We start from the raw sequence: 27,882 nt of genomic DNA, 5'->3' as shown, positions 1-27,882 counted from the left end.
GTGCAGGACAGTAAGAGAAGAGTCTCAGGCTTCCTCGGGGAAGACATGGTGCCATTTAACAATGCTGATCCTCAGCTTCTGCTGAGACACAAACAGGCACTAATAGTCAGTTCTGCCAAACTGTGTGGTTGATGGTCTGTCACGATTAATTTTTCTTTTTAAAGTCCATTCATAAATCTTTACGAGGGGCTCTATTATTTGTAGTGAACAAGAGGATCTATACAGTTTAATGGAGCAGCACATAAGAGCAATCACTTTTTAAATCTCCTGTAAACACAATTAATAAAATATGTGACTGAAGAAAAAATAAGAATGAAGAAAATTATACCTATTTCAGTCTTAATTATGATTTCATATATATATATATATATATATATATATATATATATATATATATATATATATATATATATATATATATATATATATATATATATATATATATATATAATTTAAATACAATATCAATACAATAATTGCATCAGATTAGGAAAATTTCTATTATAAATATCTGTTGAATCTTAAAAACAAAAAAAAGTAAATAAGCATAAATAAATAAAAATTCTTTCCTGTGGTGATCCTCATCATATTCGCATTACATATGGGAATTCATATTTGTTATATTTATAATTGAGTTTATAAATTTATAATTTGAGTATATATACATACATATATATATATATATATATATATATATATATATATATATATATATATATATATATATATATATATACGTCAATAAATTGATTTTTTTTATAATTATTATTTATTCAGTTTAAATTTAATATAAATAAATGTAATTATATATATATATATATATATATATATATATATATATATATACAGTATAGACCAAAAGTTTGGAAACATTACTATTTTTAATGTTTTTGAAAGAAGTTTCTTCTGCTCATCAAGCCTGCATTTATTTGATCAAAATACAGAAAAAACAGTAATATTGTGAAATATTATTACAACTTAAAATAATAGTTTTCTATTTGAATAAAATGTATTCCTGTGATGCAAAGCTGAATTTTCAGCATCATTACTCCAGCCTTCAGTGTCACATGTAACATCCAGTCTATCACATGATCATTTAGAAATCATTCTAATATTCTGATTTATTATGAGTGTTGGAAACAGTTCTGCTGTCTAATATATTTGATGAATAAAAGGTTAAAAAGAACTGCATTTATTCAAAATAAAAAACAAATTCTAATAATATATTTTCTTTACTATCACTTTTTATCAATTTAACACATCCTTGATGAATAAAAGTATTGATTTTATTTAAAAAAAGAAAGAAAAAACAATTACTGACCCCAAATTACTGACCAGTAGTGTATATTGTTATTACAAAATATGTATATTTTAAAAACATAGCATCTTTTTTTTTTTTTTTAATCAAAGTATCCTTAAAAAGTATCACATGTTCTGAAAAAATATTAAGCAGCAGAACTGTTTCCAACTTTGATAATGAATAATCATATTAGAATGATTTCTAAAAGATCATGTGATAATGATCCTAAAAATTCAGCTTTGCATCACAGAAATAAATGATAATTTAAAGTCTAATAAATTTAAAAACAATTATTTTAAACTGTAATAATTTATCACAATATTACCTTTTTTCTGTATTTTTGATCAAATAAATGCAGGCTTGATGAGCAGAAGAAACTTCTTTCAAAAACATTAAAAATAGTAATGTTTCCAAACTTTTGGTCTGTACTGTATATGTGTGTGTGTGTGCGTATCCTAATTACACATATAAATAGGTTCACCACAGAAAATTATGGAAAATAATAAAAAAAATGTTTTACATATTTATAAATGAGTAATGAGGGGAGAGAATCTTGATCCAACAAAGGTGCCATTGTTTATATTATATTATTTATTTATCTTTTATACAATGTAATTACAATAGAAATATGTACGTTTAAATACAAAAGTCTGTAAATAAAGATTAAAAATAATCTCCACTGGTTTGTAATCACTACATTAACGTTTATAATCAACTTCATGAGGTAATTTAGTTCCCTGGTTTTGTCAAGGGGAGAGTGTGAACTAAAAGAGCCAGGGCAATTGAGTTTGTTATATTCATCCATTTGATGCCATACAACATATTACTTTGCCAAATTACAAATGCATTGTCTTTGGAAAAATGACTATTTTTAGATTCATTTTGCACAATAGACCCGCTTCACCCTCTAATAAACAAAACCGAGAGGTCAGTTTATAACACATGATGGTCAAAATGGCCTTTTGAAACAGGAGTTAAAAACATTGTGCCTGCCTTGAATGTCCACTGCTATTACATCTCCAGAGGAAGAGCACAGTGTGCAGTCGGACTTTGATCGTCTAGCTTTGACACCTGCAGGCTCCACACACTCCAGAAAGATCATGCAACATCGTATTCGTACGGTTGGACGAGTTTCCAAAGAAAACAAAAATACAACCATTGAGAATTACTGAACGATAAATGTGCCTACAGGCTCCACGATGGGAACATATGAACCTCTTGAATGAGCAGAATCCAAATCTATTTTTACAACAACTGCATGAGATCTTATTACGTAGTGTGTGTGTGTCATTATTCGCCTGCAATTAAAGACAATTATTCCCTTTCTTAGACCAGAGCGAGTGAAAAAGTGGTAAGAAACAAAAGTCAAGACTAATATGCATATTCAATGTTTTAACATACTGTAATATGGAATATTTTAAGCATGCATGAACGGGACCAATGTAAAAGTCCATGTAGTTGTTCCATTGCTTGCAAAGAACAAACACTATAACCTGCATCTTTTACCGTTTTCTAATATTTTCTTACACTTGCTCTTCAATACCACCCATTCTAAAACATTTTATCATTTTGCCGCCCTAGCATGGTCACAGAGTTTCTGAAATACATTCTTAACAATTGAGAAGCCCCATGAACCCACTGAAGATAATGTTAAGGTTGATCAAACTCATATATTTGAACAGGTCTTGCTAAACAGATTATAAAATGAAAAGAGGTCACTGCAGTGGCATTTCGGTCTAGTTTTCCATTGCATGTTGGGACTCGGATGTATAATCAGGGTTGGAATGTGTCTGTTGGTGGAACTTTTGGTATCCACTTGGTTCAAAGCAGATGCTTCAATGATTCATATGATTCATTTGGAATTAATGAAATTAAATGGCAACAGAAATGGGCAATCGATAAAGAAACTGAAAGCATGCTATTTACACCACAATGTAAACTCAGAGTTATTCTAGATAATGTAACTCTAATTATTCATTATTTGATGAATCAAGTTTTCAAGTAGCCAATATATTCCACTTTTAATTCTTCTTCCTGTTCAATATAAATAAATAAGGGAAAACAATAAATACATTTCGACCATCCCCTAATTTCAGAATTCCATTCATTTTCCAAGCATGGGTCATTACTGGTCAAAGTACTGTGCAGGTTTTTCTTTCAAGCTGCCTTGTAAGTGCCAAAGATGTTCTGACGGTCTTTCTGTTCTCCTGATTCTCGAATTGACGCAAATTGCAACTGAATAATCTCTTACAACAACCAATGCCCTCAAACAGACCAGGAGCATAAGACACCCCTTTAGGAGACAAAACAAGGCAAGGGTTAATGGGGTATGAAATAGTTCAGCCTCTTTCAGAGTCTCCTTAAGATTATAGTTCAATCTCAAAATTCTTTTGTAAGTCATTCGAAAAAGGGTTTTGCGCCTTCGGTTGCGATTTGGACTCCAGAGCAGCCCACTTTGCCTCAAAATGCTCTGCTTCTTTGGAACTGCACATGGGATTCGGATTCAGACTTTCCATGGGCCAACCAGTACCACTTTTTACGATACTACCATTTTGTGTGACACCCGTAGTGGTGTTCGTTGATGGAAAGGAGTTATGGGGGTGGCCGTTGACGGTTGGAGGAGGGGTGAATGTGGTGGTTGGGAAGCCTCCGGAAAGTGTGGGGAAAGCCAACTGTTGGCCACCCCCAAGAGTTCCTGTCTTCAGCCCCATCGCCGCTCCACCACCCCCTGTCCCGGCCGCAGTGCAGAATACATTAGCCACCATCTGCGACGGTGTGATGCCCACCACGGGCACACTGGCATTGGGATAGGTCATGCTGTTGGCCAGACTGGGCATATATGGCTGCATAGGTACAAAAGCCGGTTGAAGAGGCTGTTGGGCGAACATGCCAACAGGTGCAGGAGTGATGTCAAAGGCCATTGGGAATGGTTGCATGGAGGAGGGGAGGGAGCCGGGTGCGATGGGCATGGTGGGCACGGGCGGAGGTTGCTGACTGGGTGGTGGTGGTAGGGTTGGTGGAGTCTGCTGCTGGGCTTTCACCACTTTAGCCACCTCCTCCAGCCAGCGTTCTGCTTCAGACGGGGTTCGTTTGTGGCCACCCTGAGGAACGGGCGGAGGGGACTGGACAGCAGGCTCTGTCTGAACCCATGAGTTTGTAGCTGGGGAACGAGAGGGGTAAGAATGTTCAAATATGACCATATTTATACCGGTTAGAGTTTGTAATATTAATACATTTGAATGTTGCCGAAATATGCTCTTACGCTCTCCAAGGCTGCATTATTTGATCAAAATAAAATACATTTTCTTACTCTGTATCTGTGTCATTTTTAACAAGTTGTTTAAACTCACTTAATTTTGATACGTTTTTCATTTTTAAGTCATTTTTGCGGAGCCCGCACATGGCATGCAGGAAAAAAATAGTAGGCTAAATCATGTGCATGATATTCTACTTTGTTCCCGATTTATAAATTGTGCACACGATTGTGAACAAGGCAGATTTTTATTGTTTTATTACTATAAAATGAATAATAATTGATTATCAATAATAATTGCGCACAATTCAGCACATTAGAGTGATTTCTGAAGGATCTAGAATAATGAGAGAAGAAAAAAAACTTTTATTTAAATGATTTAACATTAAATGTTTAACAATATTAATGTTTTACTGTATTTTTAACCAAATAAATGCAGCCTTGGTGAGCATAAGAGACTTCTTTCATAAACATGTATACATTTGAATTATTTCACACTTTTGACCGCTAATGTACGTTTATGTGGGAATGTGCCATCTGTGTTACCTTGCAGTGGAGCAGGTGGTGGAGGAATGGCAGGTGGAGCGCTGTAAACTGGTAAGCAGTTGTCGGCGGCTTTGGCACACAGATCCTCAGAAGGTTTGGTGAAAGAGCTGTTGATTTGGCTGCACAGAGCATTTAAGCTGTCCGCCTCTCCTGCCACTGACAAATCCATCTCTGGAACTGACACAAACCAATAGAAAGGTCAATCACATCTGTGAGGCTCATTTCAGTGGGCCACGCATGCAGTTTATGGGATTTTAATTGCTAAGATAACCTGGATCTATAATATAAGGTAGGGATGCACTATACATTATTGTTCAATAGTGTAGGTTTGTTAAGGTTTTTTTTTTTTTTTTTTTAAGGATGCATTAAATTTACATCTATATTTCAAATAAATCCTGTCTCTTCATCAAAAAAGCCTGAAATTTTTTTCAAATACATTAGACAACACAGTTGTGTTCAACATTGACAATCATAAAAAGTTTCTTGATCAGCAAATCAGCATTTTAAAATGATTTCTGAAAGATTATGTGACACTGATGGCTGGAGTAATGCATTACAGCAATATATATTTTTTCTATGTATTCAAATAGAATAGTTCAATTTAAATATTTCAAAATGTAACTGTTTTGCCGTGTTTTTGATCAAATAAATGCATCCATGGTGAGCATAAGATACTTCTTCTTCAAAATCATTACAAAAACTTACTGACCCCAAACTTTTCAATGGTAGTGTATATCAGTATCATACCAATTATCAAACAATATTACATTTATCATGGTTCATAATATGTGTTGGATGATAATTTTCCCTATTTTTACATTTAGATTACCATTGCTTTTGCGTATCACCCACTCAATCAAAGTTAATCTTTAAGAATATTAACATTAGCCACCATCAGATCTCAAAATTAATATCCACAACACCTCGAGATTAATTATCAGATAATCAGGATCACACAGATCTTTAATACTGGTTCATCTCTAATAAACACCTCCAACAACAGAAACAGACATTTCATGTTCTGGTTTGCATTACAGCCCTCAAAGCAAGAAAAAACAGTTTTACTACATAAAATATGATGTCTTCATATGTAGTCATTTACATAAACCCCATCAAGCATGGCACTGTTAAAAAAAAAACATACAAGCTATAATTCCCCTGGTCGAACCTAGTCTAAAGGAGATCAGAGACAGCAGTAATTATCAGTGAAAAGTAGGGCTGCACGATATTGGGAAAAAATGACATTGGGATATTTTATTTTTCTGCGATATATATTGCGATATGAAATCTAATCTAAGATTTCAATCTCTCTCTCTATCTCTCTCTCTCTCTCTCTCTCTCTCTCGCTCTCTCTCTCTCTGCCCTGTTAAACTGTCAGGACTTAAAAACACATGCAAATGATAAACTTTCACTCTATGATGGTTAAGCTGTGCAATTAATCCGCGAATCACATTCGTCAAGGACCGGGGAGCAGCTGGCCCGTACAGTTAAGGAATAACGGATCTACGACAGCCTACATCGCACATCCTGCGATGCGACTATCGTGAATTCGTACATCGTGATATCGATGCTTAACCGACACATCGTGCAGCCCTAGTGGAAAGCACCTGTAAATGACATATCTACAGGTAAATGCAGCAGTTTATGGTCTGGAATACACGCTCAAATGATTTTATGGGAACATTCAGAAGGTTTCAGTGCAAATAGAGTGCTTTTGTGCTTATTTGTTTGCAGGCTCAACATGAGATACATCTGAAATTTCCTCTAGTTGATGACACACAGTACACATAAATTGCGGTCAGTGCTATCACATGGGTAAACAGTACTGGGTCAACATTATGGTTCCATTACACTTACGCTGCTTGAGTACACAAAAACAACTAACCCGGGTTCTTGGTCTGGAAGTCTGTCTTGCGCTGCAGGTTTGATGGGAGATCATTCAAGCGTAGTGAGAGCTGCCGTTTGAAAGGCGAGTTCTTCTGGCTTAGTTGTGGAAAGCCGCGGAACGAGCCCTGCCGCACCAGCTGCTCGATAGGAGCGTGGCGGCGCGGGATGGCGTGAGGCCCGCCGGGTTCTGCTCGATCCCCCGGTGAAGCCGCTCCCTCTGGAGGAGAAGCATTTCCAGGAGGCACTGCAGAAATGCTGCATGCTTCTACAGAGAGGCACATTCACTAATCAGAGTCATTTTTTATGAGGAGAGCCTTCGGTGTTTGAGAGTGATTGTAATTAGCCTGACCTTTCTTTTTGACCTGCAGTTGTTTCATGATGTCCTCCCGGTCACTTTGCTGTCCAGCAGAGGAGACGCGGAAGGAGCCTTCCCTCACAAACGATGTGCGGCTTGCATCGAAGGAAGCTGTGACCCCGCACTCCTTCTCTCTGCGTTGCTTCCGCTCAAGGCAAGCAGCAAAGGCACATCCCACTGCATGACTCAAACGTTCGCCCTGATGTTGTGGAGGATGTTATGTTATGTTGTTGTTTTATTAGCTTTTTAATATGCTTCATCATGGCAACACTGTTTATCAGCTTTGTTGTCTTGTTCCAGTAAAATATCTAAAATATGCATTTAAGATAATATATCATATATAGGGGGTTATATTTATATATATAAACATAATGTATACAGTAAGTATAGAAAAGAATCACTCTCCTTTAAAATAATCACATTTTGTTGCTTTGGATCCTGAAACGAAGATAGACAGTTTTTGTTTTATTCAGCTGTATTTACTCAGTGCAACTTATAACATCCAAGTAAAAGATATAAAACCAACATGTCAAAAAAATAAATAAAAAAAAACAGAATCACTGAGTTGGAAAAAGGATCACTCCCCTCTTAAGAATGACTTGTAAACTCAATCAGGTGTAGCTAATCACCCTCTCAATGGCACACAAAGCCATTTGACTTTCAACTGTGATCAGGTCATATTGGCTGTGTTTACACTTGGCATTAACATTAATCACCATGATCTGATCAAGCAGATCAGATCATCAGTCAATCAGAACATGGCGCGTTTACACCTGGTAACATCAACTGACTTTACAATCTGGATAACCGATGGGATCTGTCTTTCCCGCACAATTTGAATAATCCCGGTGCAAAGTCAACCTGAAATAGTGGGTTTTCTTTTGAAAAGCATTGTCAGTCGCGGGACATTTTACAAATCAAAGACAAGTTTAGGAGTCTCCACATGGGTGTTCTCTCTGTCGACCTGCGAATGCAGACACGATAGCTGGATTGCATTTACATTACACTGAGATCCGATCACAATGTGTCCTTGACTACCTCTGGACCAGGACACACTGATGTGTGTGTGGACAACATCCGGATACAGGTCACATGTTAATGCCAAGTGTAAATGAAGCCTTTGATTAGCTAAGCATGAAAAGAGCTTTCATGGAGCATTTCAGTCCTTGGTAGTGCAACTGAAGCAAACAATCAACTATGGGTGGTAAGGCACTGTCAAAAGATCTCTCAGGTACAAGTCAAGAGATGTATACAAAATACCTTGAATATTCTGAGGCAGGTAAAAATTTAAAAGGAGAAAAAGAATGTCCTTGCATGACCCAGCCAGAGCCCAAACTTATACTCCACTGAAAATCTGTGGAGTGACTTCAGTCCACAAACAGTCCCCATTCAATTTAATTGAATTTGAGCAGATCTGCAAAGAACAGTGAGCAAATATTGCAAAGTCTAGATGTACAGAGTTAGTAGAGACAAATTCCAACAGACTAAAGGCTGTAAGTAAAACAAAAGCTGGCTCAATAAAATACTGAAACAAGGGGTTGATCCTTTTTCCAACTCAGTGATTCTGGTTGTTGTTTTTTTTCTGTCATGTGGGAGTTATATTATATCTTTCACTTGGATGTTATAAGTTGCACTGAGTAAATACAACTGGATAAAACAAAAACTGGGTCTTTCTTCATTTCAGGCTGCAAACCAATAAAATGTGATTATTTTAAAGGGGCTGATTATTTTCTATACTCACGTTATATAGACAGATAGATAGATATCTAGATAGATAGATAGATAGATAGTTGGTGTTTGCATCCACTGTTTTGCTATTGCTGTTATGGGACGGACAAGTCTCTAAGCGTTTATTCCGGTTGAGATAACACTGCCATAATCCCTATCTTAGTCTGAAGAATTAATCCCCGCTGGGTTCTCCTCACCGAGTCCTTCAAGGCCATGAAGCAGTGGCAGATCCAGCGACGAGTCGTTCCATCACGACAGATGTAGGAGAATGCCTTATCATAATTACGGTCAGGTGCGCAGAAGGACACCTTCTCAATGGTCTGGTCAACAATGAGGTCCTACAGAGAAAAGTAGATCAGTTCTTGGTTTTAGCAAATAAAGTTTTAAAATACAAATAAAAAGCATTTTGAAAGTTCTTTGTGTTTAATAGTCAATATTTATTCAAAAAAAGTATTATTGTATTGGGTTTTATATTATTATATTGTGTAGAAAAAAAGTACAATGCAAGTCATAGAGACAATGACCTTAAATCATCTCTTCATGATTAAGAAGTTTCCAATTTCTATTTATTTATTTTTTTCAATTTTGATCGTCAATTTTTATATTTTTTTTGGTGCATAATGTAAAAAAACGTTTTAATTATCCTGAGATAGTGATGTAGAAAAAAGTCCTGAGGAAATACCCTAACATTTCCTGAGGGAAACATAATTTTCATGACGAGGCAAGATTATTTCAAGTTAACAAATAATATAAATCCAAGAAAATATCATAATTCAATCATGAAAATATTTAAAAGAAAATAATTTAAAATAATTATTAGGATGATGTGCACTTTTCTGTATTAAAGGTGTAAAGAAAACATTGCCTTTTCCTTTTTTCTTTATAAGTGACACGACAATAAAAGTTTAGTCTTTCATTTTTTCTCTTATACTTACCAATATGCATTTATTTGATCAGAAATACAGTAAAAACGGCGATATTGTGAAGTATTATTACAATTTAAAAGAACTGCTTTCTGTTTTAATATACTTTAAAATAAAAATTTATTCCTGTGACACAAAGATGAATTTTCAGCATCATTCCTCCAGGCTTCAGGGTCACATGATCCTTCAGAAATCATTCGAATATGCTGATTTGCTGATTTGTTGATCAAGAAACAGTTCTGATTATTATCAATGTTGAAAACAGTTTTGTTGCTACGTATTTTTGTCGAATAGACACAGCGTTTAAAAAAAAAACTAGAAATAGATTTTTTAAAAAGTATTAAAAAAGTCTTACCCCAAACTTTTGAATGGTAGTGTAATATCAAATCATACATTTATTAAAATATTATAAATTGTTATTAAATCCCTGGGTTTGATACATATGGCATAATAGTTTTTCAAAAACATGAAACCGACATGAATATACATTTTAAATTACATCCCAGGAACTAGAAAGCCACATTTTAAACTAGATTCTTCTATATTCTTATTCGTTCATGACCCAACCACATTATACTGTTTTGTCCTTTTGATTCTTCTAACATGACCAAAGCTTTTTGTGTAGCCTGGACCTCCCACTGTAACAGTGGCTAGTGTTTCCTTTTTAGGGGGCCAAAGTTAATGTATAATGAATGAGCTGAACCCTGTAGAAGGGGTAGGTGAGGGGTGAAGCAGAGGAAGTTAGCCAGTTACTGAGCAAGGGGACCTGGTTAGAGCTGTAAAAGCTTCGTCATGGATGATTGTGTTCTTTTTGGAGACTACTGACTCATCTCAGTTTTCATAAGACAGTCTGGCTTTGTAATCAATAACCCTTTAAGGACTCGACAGTAAGTAGATGCCCAGGGCAGTTGAAGGAACTCAAGAAAGTCTATCATTTGCGTGTGTTTTGGCAATTTAAACATAGAAACCATCAAGCGCAAAGAGACGCACTTGGTACTTGCTCAATATGAGAAAATAAAAACCCTTGAAATACATACAAAATCATGACAAAATATCCATCTTGGCAAGTATCCTCATAAACACAGTTGTTTAAGTCTTAAATGAACATGAACATCTGAGAAAGAAATTGGATGTGTATCGGGATATTGGATCCATGCGTCTTAAAGTGACAGCAGCCTAATATGCCTCTGACTGATCATTTGTTTCAATTAATGTTATAACAACATTATTAAATAATTTTTATAAAATTATGTTATAAAGGGCTAGTAGTTTTTGGTTTAAAATTTGGAATGTAGAAATGTGAAAATGTTGGTGTCATAACATTATTTATTAGAATACAGGGTCACATTATCAAAAGCAATGAAAACATTAAATATTAGGGGTGTTACGGTACGTGTATTCGTACCGGACCGTTTCGGTACAGGGGTTTCGGTACGGTGCACGTGTGTACCGAATGACCGAATGCAATATTTTGTGTGTGGACAATAAGTACATTTGTGGCGTAAGTCTCCACGTTCAGCGTAAATCCCGCCCTGCAGCTGATTCTAAGGCCGGTGACACACTGGCTGCGTGGTGTGAACGTGGCGTTCCTGCTGCGTGTCAGTTGCGTGACGGCTGCTTCCCGTTTTCTGTGTCTTTACACACCAGAATCGTTCCTGACGCGGCGCTTGCGCGCTGCTGCTGCTGTAGGTGACATAGAGGGAGATCGCCGACAGACCAGGATCTTGTCTTCACGACAACAATATCTATACTTCATGATGAGCATAAATATAAAGCCTACTGATGAAGGACACCGTCAACAGTATTGACGGCAAAATAGACACTGTTTGACAGGTGCAATATGTCAGTGTGTCACTGGCCTAAGGTTTTCAAAAGGGATCACGTGAGTGTGAACATCACTACAACTAGGAAAAAAACAATTGTAATTCAAACGCAGCTCCCGTCGGCATTTAAACAGACCTTTGCTCTTAATTCAGATTGGGCCAACGCAACGAAATCTGAACAGGTCTAAAAACTGAAACTGTTGATGCTGCACTTTACACTTTGGAAAAGTTATATATATTTTTTTTAAATATGAGCAGGCCTACAAGCTGTGATTGGTAATGCTGCACTGTAATCATAGTTATTCATTTATATTTTTCATTATATTTTATTATCTGATATTGGTTTGAGACTGAGAGTATTTTATTTAGTGGAGAACTTTGCAGCAGTATTTTATTTCCTATTCTTTTTTTATTTCTATATATATTTTATTAAAAAGTATTTTAAAAAAGTGTAAACAAATTGTAAAAAAAAAAAGTTTATTAGTAATGAACAACCTGCAGTTTAATGTTTGCATTTCTTTCCCTTACTGTACCGAAAATGAACCGAACCGTGATTTTTGCATTAAATTATTAATTTAATAATTTTTGTTGCGGGGCTATTGAAGATTTAGGCAGAGCAAGAAACATTTTGGACCACTGGTACAAGTAAACCAGTAGAAAAAAAACTTAGTGATGATCACTGCCTTTTATTATTATAATGAGAAGTGAAGTTTAAGAAGAGACAGGAGGCAGTGCAGGACACAGGTGGTGTGTGACAGCAGCAGGAAGGATAAGGTTGTACTGCTGACTCATACTCATACGGGAGGATTACCAGAAGCGCACAGTGAGTGAACGTGTCTGAGGCCCTTACGAGAAACAAAAAAGAACGCTTTGTAGCCTTCCGCCTTTCGCTGTGTGAGCTGAAAAGGAGGAATTGGGGGATGACTGAACTCATTATGTTAGACCTTTGACCTTTTCTGGTTAGCCTTCTGGGTTTTGTCTGAGGAAAGGATGTTATATTAATCCCCGAACTTTGAAAAGAAAAACCCAACTGTGAGAGACACGGGAACCCTTGGCCTTAAAAGTCATCTCGTGTCTGCGAGTGATGTCTCATGAAGCAGGATGGTCATGTGACAGGTCTTCTGGAGGCCTGCCAGCTTCCTCCTACTGCATATTTTTTGTTTCCTACAGATCTTTTCTCTTTGCTGATGAACTTGGCTAATTAATGGCTTGGGAGCATTTGCGGCGCTTCAAATACTTTTTGTTTTTTTACCATCGATTAATGGCTTTCAATGAACACACAACAAAATGCCTATACAAACTTACCTTGGTCTTGTCATCTACTACTCTCAGGCCATCGGCAGACACCCATAGCACAGCCTTGACAGTTTTTTTCCCACTCTGAGAAGAAATAATGAAACAAAATCAGCCTTTTGTCACAACAGGATATTATCACTACTGCAGAGGTTTTGATTTGCTCTGCATTAAGCATACTAACACAAGAATTTGTGCTATTTTTGTGCTATTTCCATGACAGGCTTAGCTTTCGTCAACTCAATCTGTACTACAGCGTTTCAGAGAGCTGCCCAACAACATGATGACCTGTAATGCAATGCAGTGAGTTCCAGCAACATCAAGTCCAGAAAATAATGTGAAATTTGGGTATTATTTTTTCTATTACGGTACTATTATTAATAATAATTTTATATATATATATATATATATATATATATATATATATATAATTTTTTTTTTTTTTTCACACATCTAATGGGTATATTACCATTCAAAAACTTTGGGTCAGTGTGTACGTATATATATATATAGCAAAGATGCATTAAATTAATCAAAAGTTATAGAACTCTTTTGTAAAAGTATATATATATATTTATATAAAAAAAACTTACTATTACTATTTACTATACCCACTATTTAAAATTATTGTCTTTTGAACTTTCTAATCAACCAAAAAATCTAAAAAGAAATATTCAGGCCTATATTACATGGCATACAAACACATATTAGAATAATTAGTATTATTATTAATAATATAAATAATATATAACAATAGAAAACTGTTATTTTACATTTAAATACTATATCACAGTATTACTGTTTATTGTATTTTTAATCAAATAGAAGAGCATAAGACAATTATAAAATAATAATAATAATAATAATAATAATAAATAATGACCCTAAACTTTTGAATAGTAGGGCAATATTATTATTATTTTTTTAATTATTATTACCATATAAATACATATTTATTGTACTAAATTTGTCATGGTTCTCTTTATATTATCAGGCTTATTTTTTTTTTCTCACACGGGTAAAATGTGTCTAATATAAATACTGCTGCCTCATTATTCTAGGACAGGAGTTACTCTGAGGTACTGCAAGGCAGCTCTCTAGGTTTGGGAACAGGGTTTAAATCTTTCAGTGACTCTGTTGTGAGGGTTATCTGTCTGAGAGAGTGAACGTTAGTACACTGTGAAATGCATTTAATCCGAAGGGAAAAAAACCCCGAAGGGAATAAGTAAAAGTGAAGGATGCAACTGAATCAATAAAAATTGAGGGAATTCAGCTGACATTACAAGTATCCCCAAAGTCACTGTCCAAATTTGCCAAAACAGCAGAACACTGAGGAAGAAGAGAATGGAAGAATAAGGAACAAGCACAAGCTCAAAACAGAATGAGGTAAAGGCTTTGGGGGTTTAGGAAAGAAAAGAAAATAAATGAAGTGACTGTGTAGAAAGACACAGCGGGAGTGTATATGAACAGATGGAGGGGCCCCAAAGACAAGGGCCACGCACACAGACAGCAGTGGGTGAAAGGTTTTTGTAAAATATTACATATTACAGTTTTGCTCTAACAATTCAGTAATGAGATTTGCAGGCTCAGGATATGACTACTGACAGAGCAACAATACTGAAGATAATAGCCATTGACAGAGAAGCTATGCTCCATAAAGATCCATTTTTAAATAAATGAGACTTTGTAGACTCTCAGTACATTAAACCCTAAGTCCTCACAGGTCCTCAAAGAGCTTATGGTCTCCTGCAATCAGGAAAGCAGGACATGTGGAGTTCTACAAATGGATGGGAATTGGTCTTTGTGTTAGGGTTGAAATTAAGCCCTTGTTATATGTCTGGGTTTTTTTTTTTTTTTTTTTTTGGTTATGCATGATTCAATTTGACCTACACAAAGACTATATACAAATGTACACTACACTATGAACACATTTTCCACCCTTTTTGATTTATATGAATTTTGGATAGAGATGGCAATCAAACTGAGCAATTTCAAGGTAATTAAATATTTTAGAGCTCAGATGAAGAAAACAATGATGACAGAAATTTCCATGTCTAGTCAAAATTAATGAAGTTTTTTTTCTATTTTATCTACTTTAGCATTCTAAAGATGTATTGAGCAGCTGAAATAGATGGTGTTTTAGGGCATTTTCCAGATGCATGATAATAATAATAACACTAGGGCCTATATCATTTTCACATTTATTTACTTATACCATGATTTTATGAATAGAAAATGAACAGGTATTTTTTATTATTATTTTATGGCACTCAAGCAAAGCAATTTCTAGGCAAATATATATTTTAGAACAGGAAAACTACAAGAATGTATATTCACAATAGAAATTTCTATTACTGTTAGGATGGAGATACATTGTTCTTACTGGCTGACGGCACTTAAATACAAAAGAGCTACCAGTGCTTTTTACAGCAAGCGTATGCTTTATTGAGTGAGAATGGCAAGCACTACAGCACTCACCACTTTCAGTTTTTTCACTGCGTCTTCGCACACATGCATCCCTCTGGACTCGTCGACCTCCACCAGACCGAGGTACTGCAGAAAGAAAAAAGAACAGGAGGAAAACAGAGAAAGAAGACAAAACCGATGAAATCCACATTTTCAATCCAGTACTGAATGACATTTGCAATACGTTGTGAAAAAAAGAAATCACAGACTCTGTCATTGTTTGCTGCGGTTATGTGAGAAATACAGACAGGAACACAAATTTATTCAACCCTTTCAGGGAAAACTTGTCCTGTCCAAACAGGGCTAGTGTAGACTTCAATAAGGAACCTGTTGAAAGCACAGCTGAGGATTTATTTTAAAGGACATTTCACTCAGCCTAAACCAATCAATATATCCTCACATGGACGCAATTAATAATCATCAAGCCAGTGTTATGTGATTATGGTGGCCATGAGGATCTCATTCACAAAGAGACTTCTGAAAATTAGGATGAATTTAATTATGAAAGATGCACTGCAATAAGTCCTCCACTTTACTTAATGATACAGACCTTCTTTAGTCCTGAAAGAGCCGCTTGTCATTTCAAAATAAGATCGTTGAATGATTTCAGTTGAATTAATTACATGATATGCTCATTAATCACATATAATGTTTCCACAAAAATATTACAACAACGGTTTTCAACACTGATAATTAAAAAAGAAAAAAGAAAATGTAAAAACCAGCATATTAAATTGATTTCTGAAGGATCTTGTGACACTGGAGTAATGATGCTGAAAACATTTTTGTTTTGCATCAGAAATAAATGACAAAATCTATTCAAATGGAAAAAGGTCCTTTTAAATCGTGATAATATTAACTATATTACTATTTTGACTGTATATTTGATCAAATGTAATGCAGCCTGGAGAGCACAAGAGACTTTCAAAAACATTAAACACAGCGTACCATTTCTATCTGCCAAGTTTATTTCACATTACCGTATTTTTCGGACTATAAGTCGCACCTGAGTATAAGTCGCATCAGTCCAAAAATACGTCATGATGAAGAAAAAAACATATGAGTCGCACTGGACTATAAGTTGCATTTATTTAGAACCAAGAACCAAGAGAAAACATTACCGTCTCCAGCCGCGAGAGGGCGCTCTATGTTTTCAGTGTAGACTACAGGAGCACTGAGCAGCATTAGAGCGCCCTCTGGCGGCTGGAGACGGTGATGTTTTCTCTTAGTTCATTTCTCTGGGTTCATGTCAAATTAATTTTGATAAATAAGTCGCACCTGACTATAAGTCGCAGGACCAGCCAAACTATGAAAAAAAGTGTGACTTATAGTCCGGAAAATACGGTAGTTCAAATCTAAGTTAAACTGATTTACTTTCGTTACACACTTTCCTAGCCTTATTGTGAATGATTCGTATGTGCCGATGTTCCAAAGAAAGAAAATGTTTTCTATAATCTTTAATCAAAATGTCATATCTTTTTGCCACTATTTGTTGCAATGGCTGAAGTAAATTGCCAGCCGAAAGCCTTGTGTGACCGCACTTTTAGATCATGTTCATCTTATTAAAACAAGACGTCTGTTAACAACCCTCTGGATGGATTTGGAAGCCCTGCCATTGAAGTTCTCAACTCACCCGGACAGGAAAATTACATTTGCCCTTCCGTACAGCCTCTTCGTCTGCCTGCCACTGGTGCGGCCGGCTGGCCTCCGGCATGTAGGAGGGCTTCTTCTTGCACAGGCTCTGACGAAGCTTATTCATCTCCACACTCTCGAACTCTATGTTGCTGAGAACAATAAAAAACAGGACACATTAGTAAGAGTTCTTACAAATCATGAACGAAACAGCCCTTATTTTACCTCAGGATCAACGTAACTTCCAAGTTCAAAAAGTCAGATTTATTACCGTAGGTCACACACTAGCTGGGTATCAAGTGAATGTTGACACATCATACAGAAGGCAATATTTACAGTCATGCTGGCCAGGCAAGATGTAATCAGTCTGATTTGAATTTCAAAAACTGCCACCAATACTACCAAACTACTTATATTGGATTGAACAGGAATTGCAGAGAATGCATTCACCCCTGTCTAAAAAACAATTGTTTCGCTCCCAAGCGGCCTATTTACGTAACATAATCAGGTCATTCATTCTCCCCTTAATTTGCATTGTTAATTTAAAATTCTGATGCACAACACCACAAAGCCAGGCTTCTCTGAAGAATGCAAATATCGGAAGCTGGTTAGTCCAAGTTAAACATTCACATTATAACAATTCCACTGAGGACACAATACAGTACGACACATACTAAGACTCGAAAACAAATTCAACACTAGCTCAATCAAAAAGGAAATTTCTGTCATAGCTTCTTCGCCCATGTCTCATTCCAAACCCACAACACATTAATTCTTCAGTCAAACACAAAACAAGACATTGTGAAAAATGTCCTAGCTGCTCTTACAAAAGGTAAATGGGGACTGACACTAAAATAAAAAACTGCAGTCCATATAACTTGTGTGCAACGGTCAATTCAGTGTTATTTTTGTATTATTTATATAAAATTAGAGTTCCGTTTTTGTTTTATTTAAATTTTTAGTATTTTTGTTCATGTATTTATTCTAGTTAGTTTTTAATGGTATATTTATATTTATTTTATTTTAACTTTATTTAAATTAAACAATTTATATATATATATATATGTGTGTGTGTGTATGTATGTATGTATAGTTAACGATAATAATAACTACGGTTAACAAAACAGGTTTGGATTTACAATTAATTAATTAATTAATACAGGATACATGACTTAATGTCTTTTTAAATTCTTTTTTTCATCTCACTTTTACATATCACTAAGCATCATCATTAACATCTTTTGACATGGTTTGGCATGTTCTCGTTAAAAAGTTGTAAATTTCACACAACCCGTTGTAACTGTGTTCCTCACTATGAACCACTTGCCAAACAACCGCATTTACTTTTATAGCTTCACGTCAGTGGCCAAAAGTGCACGTTTCCCAAAGCCCAGAAGCTTTACGGGTAACAGGTGGCAGCGCCGGAAGTAGCACTATGAACGTCTGGCCCGTAGCCCAAATATATACACCATAAACACACCCACATATTCAAAAGACCACATGCTGCTATAAATGAGTGTGTTTTTTAATAGCCGTGGCGTCTAGGTCTCTCCAAAGGTTTTTTACTCCGCTCTGGCGCACGCGCCTGTTGCTGAGCTTGACATATCGTGTAGGGTTTAGATGGGATACGCTATCGCTCAGCGGACTGGCACCTGTCCGAGTATGAGCAGCTGAATAAACCACATGGCATTTTTAATGAGGCAACGCCAACTGGACATTACAGCAAAGTCAGAGTGTCTGAATGTTTAAGGGTTCTTGATCAAGATGACCAAGAAGTCAGTGGTTTTGCAGGAAGAGGAAAGGGAGGGGCTTCTGAGATTCCGTTCTACTTTCAGGGTTGATCTCATGGTTGAAAGGCTGCCAACTCTACAGAACAGCAAAGAGAGAGAAAAAGACATTCGGAGACAGAGAATATGCCAAAAGCCAGAGAGAGAAAGAGAAGAGACTTTATAAGGAGAAGAAAAAGGGAGCTTGAGATGTAGAAGGAGAGAGAGACAGGACTAAACACACTTATTGAATCTTATTGAGGTCACAGTCCTAATGTGTGTCACTCACACTGTGGTGCCGGTCACAAATACTGGCTGTCAATGCTAGGAATGTCAAAATGACATATTTTTCATAACTGGACAACGGGTTGACTAATTGATCCTAAACCCTGCATTAGGCTGGTTTGAGGCTCACCTGATATTTCTTAAGGGGCAATAACAGAAAATGTATTGGTATTCAACAGCTTAAAAAAATAAATAAATTAATAAAATGTTACACCATTTATGGTCAAATGCATCTGTAATCAGTGATGTACCAATATTAATGGTCAATATTGAAAGACAATTATTTGCAGTGTTATTTATATATACTATCACAATAATTATGAATATTTTGAATTCGCTTTTAATTTTATACATTCAGTCTAATTTATATTTTAGTTTAGGTTTTATTAATTTTGTAATGTGCTTTTGTCATTTATTTTATCATTAAGTTTAAATATTTTTTTTTTATATAGCTTTAATTTATGTTTTAGTTTAGCAATTTTAGTACTAGACCACTTGGTTGCCACAGCAACATTTTTAGTTTTTGTTTAAATGTTTTAAGTTTGATTTTCATATAATATTTATATTAACTTCATATCAGTGTTATTATAAATACCTGAAATGATTTATAATAGCTGTAGTTAACAATAATGACATCTATAATTGGCCAATAATTAAATTCTACACAATTTGTCTAAATAAAACAAAAAGACTACAATGTATTCTTATAATATATGGCATGAAAACTAGATATCAATTTTCTGAAATGTAAAAATGTTACATGTTATGTGTGTTTTTAAAAGTAGAGTTCACTTTCAGTTGCTGGTCCCCATTGACTTGCATAGTGTTTTTTTTTCATACTATGAAAGTCAATGGGGATGATGATGAAGTTTATCTAAATGTAAAAATATTGAAAATTGGATGCACAATTTTATTCATACATACGGTATGGATAAAATTAATATCCAACATTGACCAATTTAATAAATCATATCCAAAAAAACAAAATTATACTGATCATGAATCTCTAATCTGAATGTATAAATTTGTTTAATTGAATAACGACTACTTTAAAATTTTAAGTAAGGTTCACTCAATTCAATTTCAATTTATATTTCATTATATGTTTATAACATTTAAATAAAAGTTTCTGTTCAGTAGCATACAGTTTGTGCTATGGAATCAAAACTGGTTTTATAAATTGTGAATTGTACTGTACATAGATTTTAGTATTGCCTACTTATATCATCACATAAGGCCAAGAAAACTATTTTTACTATTGTTCTTGAGAGGTCCTTATGAGACTTTCCAGGGAAATTTCCCAAACATGCATGTGAAAGTTGTACAACATCCATAAGAGCTACCCAAGCCATTCCATGGAAATCATTTCATCACCAAATGAAAACCAGGTGGAGAAACATGGGTAGAGTCAAAGACTATAGAAAACCCAAGACATGTCACTCGTATAGTTTTGAATTGGGAAAAATGCAATGCTTAATATGGCTGCTGAATCGCAGGAAGCCCCGCCTTCTCAATGAAAGAGCCAATCGCTAATCTGTAAAGTCAGCGCATCTCTGCAGCTTCCATTAGAAACGTACCATTTGCTATAGAAACAGTGAGCTAAGGACTCATTTTTTTATAACGCTATTTGAGCAATAGATACAACATTTATGACAGGAGCTGCACTTGCATGCCCAAGAAGCATTTTAAAGATGGCTGCCAAGTGACATGACTTGTCTTAAAGGCAAAACAACACATGCATACAAAACATTTGACAGATCACTTCTCTTTATATGTCTGTGTGATGGCCCAACCATATACCCTATCAGATTAAGACAAATATCTTAGTAAACAAGACATAGAAATATGTTTATATTGTGAATACTGTGATAACTCATTTATTTTAGAATCATACAGCAAATTCACATAGAAATAATACTTTAAATGACCAATAACAACATTTTTAAAAGGTTTTTCCTCCATGAGCACTTGCATGAGTTGAATGGACTACTTTTTTTAGGATGCATTTTTGTGCTTTTTGAAACTTGAATTGAGAATGTGGATAGGAATAATGAATGAAATCTCATTTCTGGGTGAACTGCTCCTTTAAGGTAATGGGTTTAAAGAGATAAGATAAAAGAGAGAGAGGAAGAAACAGTGCAGTGATGGGGATAAAATCTTACTTAGGATGCTACGCGTAGCATGAGGCCTGTAGCGTCACAAGTAAATAACAAACCAAAAATGGCTCCTAGAGCAAGAGGCACGAAATCTACAAAAGACCATCTTAAGCTCCTCTGCGCCATCTCAGTCTGTGGTGTCAAACTGATAAAGTAAAACCTGCAGTATGACTCAAACTACAGGAGAGAGGAAGAGGAGAAGATGTTGCCTTTGTCTCATTATTGCTAAAATCAATGCTCTCAGTGCAAGGAATCAAACCGCGGCAGCTGCCTGTGCTCATTTCAAAGACACTGTGGGTGGACAATATAACGGAGGCTTTTTGGATGCTTTCGAAAAAGGGAGTAATTGTAGCATGACTCTCCAGTCTCTGTTGTTGTTCTTGAAGCCCCTTAATCACAATATGCTTTAACTGTACGGAAAAAAATATTTTGAAGTCAGCAGAACAAAAAATTTAATGCAGGTTTGGATTGGTATGGAGGAGTGTAAATAATGACAGAAGTTTTTGGTTAATTATTCCTTCAATGCCCTACGGTAGATCCAAAAGTTATGTTGCCACCCCTAACCCTAACCCTAACCCTCCGATATAAACATTTAGACCAATTCAATCAAATGATGACCGATAACTGACAAATAACCAATACTAAATTCTATACTTATATGTCTAAATAAAGTAACAAAGATATGCTGAAAAAATCAATCATTTGAAATGCAAAAAATAATGTATTAGTGTTTTCAAAGTTACAAGACAGCAGACATAATATAAATGTAAAATTAGTAGAAATAAGAATAAACAATTAAATGCAATTTATTTATTGCAAAATAAATGCAATATATATATACAGTACAGACCAAAAGTTTTGAAACATTCCTATTTTTAATGTTTTTGAAAGAAGTTTCTTCTGCTCATCAAGCCTGCATTTATTTGATCAAAAATACAGAAAAAAAACAGTAATATTGTGAAATATTATTACAACTTAAAATAATAGTTTTCTATTTGAATATACTTTAAAAAAAAAACTTATTCCTGTGATGCAAAGCTGAATTTTCAGCATCATTACTCCAGCCTTCAGTGTCACATGTAACATCCAGTCTATCACATGATCATTTAGAAATCATTCTAATATTCTGATTTATTATGAGTGTTGGAAACAGTTCTGCTGTCTAATATATTTGATGAATAAAAGGTTAAAAAGAACTGCATTTATTCAAAATAAAAAACAAATTCTAATAATATATTTTCTTTACTATCACTTTTTATCAATTTAACACATCCTTGCTGAATAAAAGTATTGATTTTATTTAAAAAAAGAAAGAAAAAAAAATACTGACCCCAAATTACTGACCAGTAGTGTATATTGTTATTACAAAATATTTATATTTTAAAAACATAGCATCTTTTTTTTTTTTTTAATCAAAGTATCCTTAAAAAGTATCACATGTTCTGAAAAAATATTAAGCAGCAGAACTGTTTCCAACTTTGATAATGAATCATCATATTAGAATGATTTCTAAAAGATCATGTGATAATGATCCTAAAAATTCAGCTTTGCATCACAGAAATAAATGATAATTTAAAGTATAATACATTTAAAAACAATTATTTTAAATTGTAATAATATATCACAATATTACATTTTTTTCTGTATTTTTGATCAAATAAATGCAGGCTTGATGAACAGAAGAAACTTCTTTCAAAAACATTAAAAATAGTAATGTTTCCAAACTTTTGGTCTGTACTGTACTGTATATATATATATATATATATATATATATATATATATATATATATATATATATATATATATAAATATATATATGTATATATATATATATATATATATGTATATATATATATATATATATATATATATATATATATATATATATATATATATATATATGTATATATGTGATATCAGATGACAACTGATACATATAGCATGTATCTCCAAATTCAATGCTTAACACTGTATTTAAAATTAATACTTGCAACTTGCAAGGAACCTGCAAGGAAGTATTAAATTTATCAAAAGTGCCAAATACTTATTTTAAATACATTTTATATTTAATTAAAGAAACCTCACAAAAAAATAAATAAATTAATTAATTTAAAAAAAATATATATATCATTGTTTCCACAAAAATATTAAGCAGCACAAATGGATTAAACATTGATGACAATTCAAAATGAAAAAAAAAAAACAGAAAATAATTTTATTTATGATTTCTGAAAATTCCTATGACACTGAAACTGGAGCAATGGCTGCTGAAAACAAGAATACATTTTAAAATCTATTCGAACAGAAAACTGTCTTTTTAAATTGCAATAATGTTTCCCAATATTGCTATTTGTATTTTATTTTTGGTCATACGAATGCTGCCTCGAAAGTTATTGAGTCTTATTTCACCAAATAACTAATCAAGTAAGACCCCACACACAATGGTGGAAGACCGATACAGATCCACCCGCTCATGACCCAGTTTCAGTACCGTAAACCGTGAACATCATCTGACCCAGGGAGCAAAGGCGACGTGTTTCTCTGGCCATCTGCCGCAGCATGTCTAAAAAAGCTGCACCTTAACACACCTGTTCAGATTGAGGTTAAACTCACACATAATCACGACACCCGCACACAGCCACATTTGTCAAATACAGATGTGAGTAATCATGTTTGCAAATGACAGAGGAAAAGGGGTCAGATCAAATGTTTATCCTAAGAGAAACTAGCCTTTGCTAATATCATCAATACAAAAAGCCAGTGACACATTGACCATTTCACACTTACAGCCAGTGTGAATATGTGGGTCATTCTGGTTTGCAGTACATGCTGTCGATTCAATTGTGTAGGAGTTTTCGATCAGAATTCACTGACATAAGCTACAGAATGTTTTCTGTAGGCGAACTAAGCCAACATCCTAGTAAAACAATCTCCTATAAAATGTATGTCTGTGCGCATGTTGCTTTAAAGAGTGAGACAGCTAAAGACTCTAATGCAGTGAGACAGCTGAATCAGAGACTGCCATCAGTGCTCGATTGACACTTTGCCTGACCAAAAGCGCTTTGGTGGCTTTTCCCAAACCAAATTTTCTCTTAATCTCCCACAAGCTCAATTTAAGAAACATAATTATTATTTGGCAAGGATATTTCTAAAAGATTATTTCCCATGCTGTGCTGTTTATTTTAGGAATAGCTTGCTTCTTATTAGCAATACATGGTTAAAGGGATAGTTCCCCCAAAAATAAAAGTTCTTCTTCTGTGTTTGGAATAACTTGAGTGTGTGTAAATGATGACAACTTTTTTGGGTGAACTACCCTTTAAAAAAAGGAATCAACCTCTCTAATTGTTTAAAAAAAATGTGTGTGTATATATTATATATATAATATATATATATTATATATTATATATATATATTATACAGCCCTAATATATATATATATATATATATATATATATATATATTAGGGCTGTGCAAAAAATCTAATGCGATTTTCATGCCCATCTCATCAGTAAAGATGCTCCTGTGATTAAAAGTATATCTCCAGCACGTGCGTTCAGATCAGGGTTGCCAGGTTTTCACAACAAATCCTGCCCAGTTGCTTCTTAAAACTAGTCCCAAAACTAGCCCAATCGCGTTTCCAGGAGGTTCCCTGATAAAAATTGCTTCCCGGGGTTAAAATATACATTTTTTGGAATGGTTGCCTTGGTAAAATTCACATTTTAGGGGCTAAATATCACGTTATTTGTATTGGGGTTGCTTCAAACCACAGACATGAAAAACAATCGCAGACTTGGCAACACTGGTACAGGTGGAGTGGCAGTTACTACACAGCGCCGTAGTCTACCGACAACACAAAATCGTTTTCAAAATCGACAAAGAATCGCCTGCGATTTTAACATCGATTTAGTGTAGATTGTCAGTGAATTACGGCTCGGTGTAATAAATGCCAACCAGTGTTGCCAAGTCTGTGGCGTATACTTTAGTTTTTATGTTTACGATATCTTATGCGTAGCATACATTTCATCATTGACATTCTTTTATTACAGCACATATTCTGTACACTCAGGTTTCCTATTATTTATTTACTTATTCTATGTATTTATTGGCACTAATTGGTTTTTGATTCTTTTTTGATTATTGGTAATTGATTCTTTTATTATTATTATTATTTTGGAACAAATGAGGTCTCTGTTTAAGAACACCGGCTCGCAGCTGCAGGTTCCGCTGCTTTAGAGCACCGCATATGCACACGCATATATGTTCAGTTTGCCTGAACATAGTTTAACTGTCTGCCAAAAGTTGATCTTGTAATAAAGGTCTCACCGAGGAAAAACACGCTGTATTTTTGTATTCATTGCATTTTTTAATTATTAAAATTAAATATTAATTATATTATAAAAATATTAATGATTAATCGATAGTCGATCGTTAATTCTCCCGACGATCGACTAAGAAAATTTAATCGAATGCCCATGCCTACTAGTGATGAGTCACGATGGTTGACTCATAAATTAGTAATGTTCATCAAGTGTTCCCCACCCCCAACAAAAACACTCATGGAAGTCGCTTTCTGTAATTTGGCAACTGGTATGTTTGCCTGGATCAACATCGTTGTTGGACCTGAAACTACATTGCCATCAACCAATCAGATTGTAGGGTTAGGATTAGGGCAGGGATTGGGAGTTGAACAACATGCTTATTGCCCTATTATTTCCTTACAGTTTAAGAGTCGGTTAATGAGTTAAGGTTAGGGATATGGTTACGACTATGTTTGTTGACATAAATGTTGTTCCAGGACCAACTAAAGATGCTAATCCAGGAACATTCCCTACTTGGCAAACTCATGAATGTTCTGCATTAAGTAGGACATGTTCCTGGATCAACATCTTCTATTGGTCCTGGAAAAGCCTAGTCAAACAAAAATACACGATTACACTATTAGTGTATTTTCCCCCATAAATACATCAACAAATCAAGATAAATAAATTTAGAAAGCGTAATCGTAATCCAGTAAGATTTTCATATTTTGGCATGAGTGTTGCTCCAGGTACGGAGCCCCGCATATGACATGCAAGAAAAAATAAATAAACTATTCCATAAACTATTACGTTCCCTTTATTTACTATTTCATTCACTCGATTTATAAATTGTGCGCACGATTTACTAATTTGTTCCCTCGATGTACTAAAACGTGTGCACGATTACTATTGCGTAATTTAGCAAATCGAGGGAACGAATTAGTAAATCGATTAGTAAATCGTGCGCTCAATTTATAAATCGAGTGAATGAAATAGTAAATCGAGGGAACGCAATATTAATCGCGTGCACGTTTTAGTACATTGAGGGAATGAATGAGTAAATCGTGCACAAGATTTAGCCTATTATTTTTTCCTGCACGACATGTGCGGGGCTCCGTATACAGGATCTCCAAGAAACTGTAAAAAAAAAAATCTATAAAAATCGAAGCAATTTTAGTGGGAAAATATGTTTTTTATGTTTTTTGTGAAAATGCTTTCTCATACACAATGTAAATGACCTATTTCTCACTCTGCATATCGTGTGTGTAACTGTGGCCCTTTAATGCCAACAGTAAAAGAAATTGATACGTAGAGTCATGAGAGTCCCCTCAGTCCACTGCGTTCTCTGTAATGATGCCATTCCAGACACAATCAGACATTAATTTGTTTTCTGATCATCATAACCAGCCTACATTGCCACAGAGAGTTAACCACAGAGAGTGACAACAAATAGATCTAATAATAGAAAGACAGATAATCTGTTCAATTAGTATATCAATTTATCTATTAATCTGAGCCATATGGAGGCCCATGCAGCTATTTCCTGTAAGAGTATAAGACAAGCACAAGCCTTCAGAATTAAGCTTGTTTACTAATCTGAGAGATGCACTGGTTTTAGCGCCCATGTGTTAAAAAAAATAAATACGACTTTCACTGCACGAAGCAAAACACCCATAACATCATCCTTCATTTTTAAAAAGAAAAACAATTAAAAAACTCACCTCCCCTCTTCTGTCTCATCCATATCATTGCTGAAACTCATTTCAGAGAGATGTCAGAAGACCAAAGCCAGGTAAAGTATCAAAATCGAGCCACCAGAGGATGTTTCTCAGTCAACAATGTTGTTCGATGAAAAGCTTGAGGCAAAACGCTGTTGAATATTCAGTTTTGGGATCCAAAAGAAGGAGGCAACCACACCTCCTCTTCAGAGATTAACTTGTAGGAGGCGACAATAACACGTGTGCTCAGTCTCATCACCATATGTGTCCTCGCCCACAGAAACAAGCGCTGACGCACAAAGACGTGAATTTGGCTGGATGTGCTGAGCTGCAGCCTCCGAGGAACAAATCAACTTTTTGTCTATCCACAACATAGACAGTGAGGGGAGGATAGAAAGCGAAAGATAGAGAGACAGGGAAGGGAGGGGAGAGAGAAACAGAGGAAGAGCGCGG

At 34.9% G+C, this 27,882-nt stretch overlaps 1 protein-coding gene across 1 annotated transcript; it reads right to left on the bottom strand.

Annotated features, from left to right (window-relative positions):
* Positions 1 to 1,871: 1,871 nt before the first annotated feature.
* LOC132122891 (numb-like protein) lies at positions 1,872 to 27,782 on the bottom strand. The gene is made up of 9 exons (XM_059533386.1): positions 27,433 to 27,782; positions 17,208 to 17,358; positions 15,587 to 15,661; positions 13,121 to 13,195; positions 9,267 to 9,407; positions 7,336 to 7,540; positions 6,985 to 7,251; positions 5,100 to 5,276; positions 1,872 to 4,460 (listed from the first exon to the last, which is right to left on the bottom strand). The coding sequence occupies exons 1-9, from the start codon at positions 27,471 to 27,473 to the stop codon at positions 3,667 to 3,669; spliced, it is 1,926 nt and encodes a 641-aa protein (XP_059389369.1). The 5' UTR covers positions 27,474 to 27,782; the 3' UTR covers positions 1,872 to 3,666.
* Between the last annotated feature and the right edge of the window lie 100 nt (positions 27,783 to 27,882).

The sequence above is a fragment of the Carassius carassius genome, chromosome 41, assembly GCF_963082965.1.
Source record: "Carassius carassius chromosome 41, fCarCar2.1, whole genome shotgun sequence".
NCBI classification, from domain to species: domain Eukaryota; kingdom Metazoa; phylum Chordata; class Actinopteri; order Cypriniformes; family Cyprinidae; genus Carassius; species Carassius carassius.
This window is presented reverse-complemented; position numbering and strand designations above follow the sequence as displayed.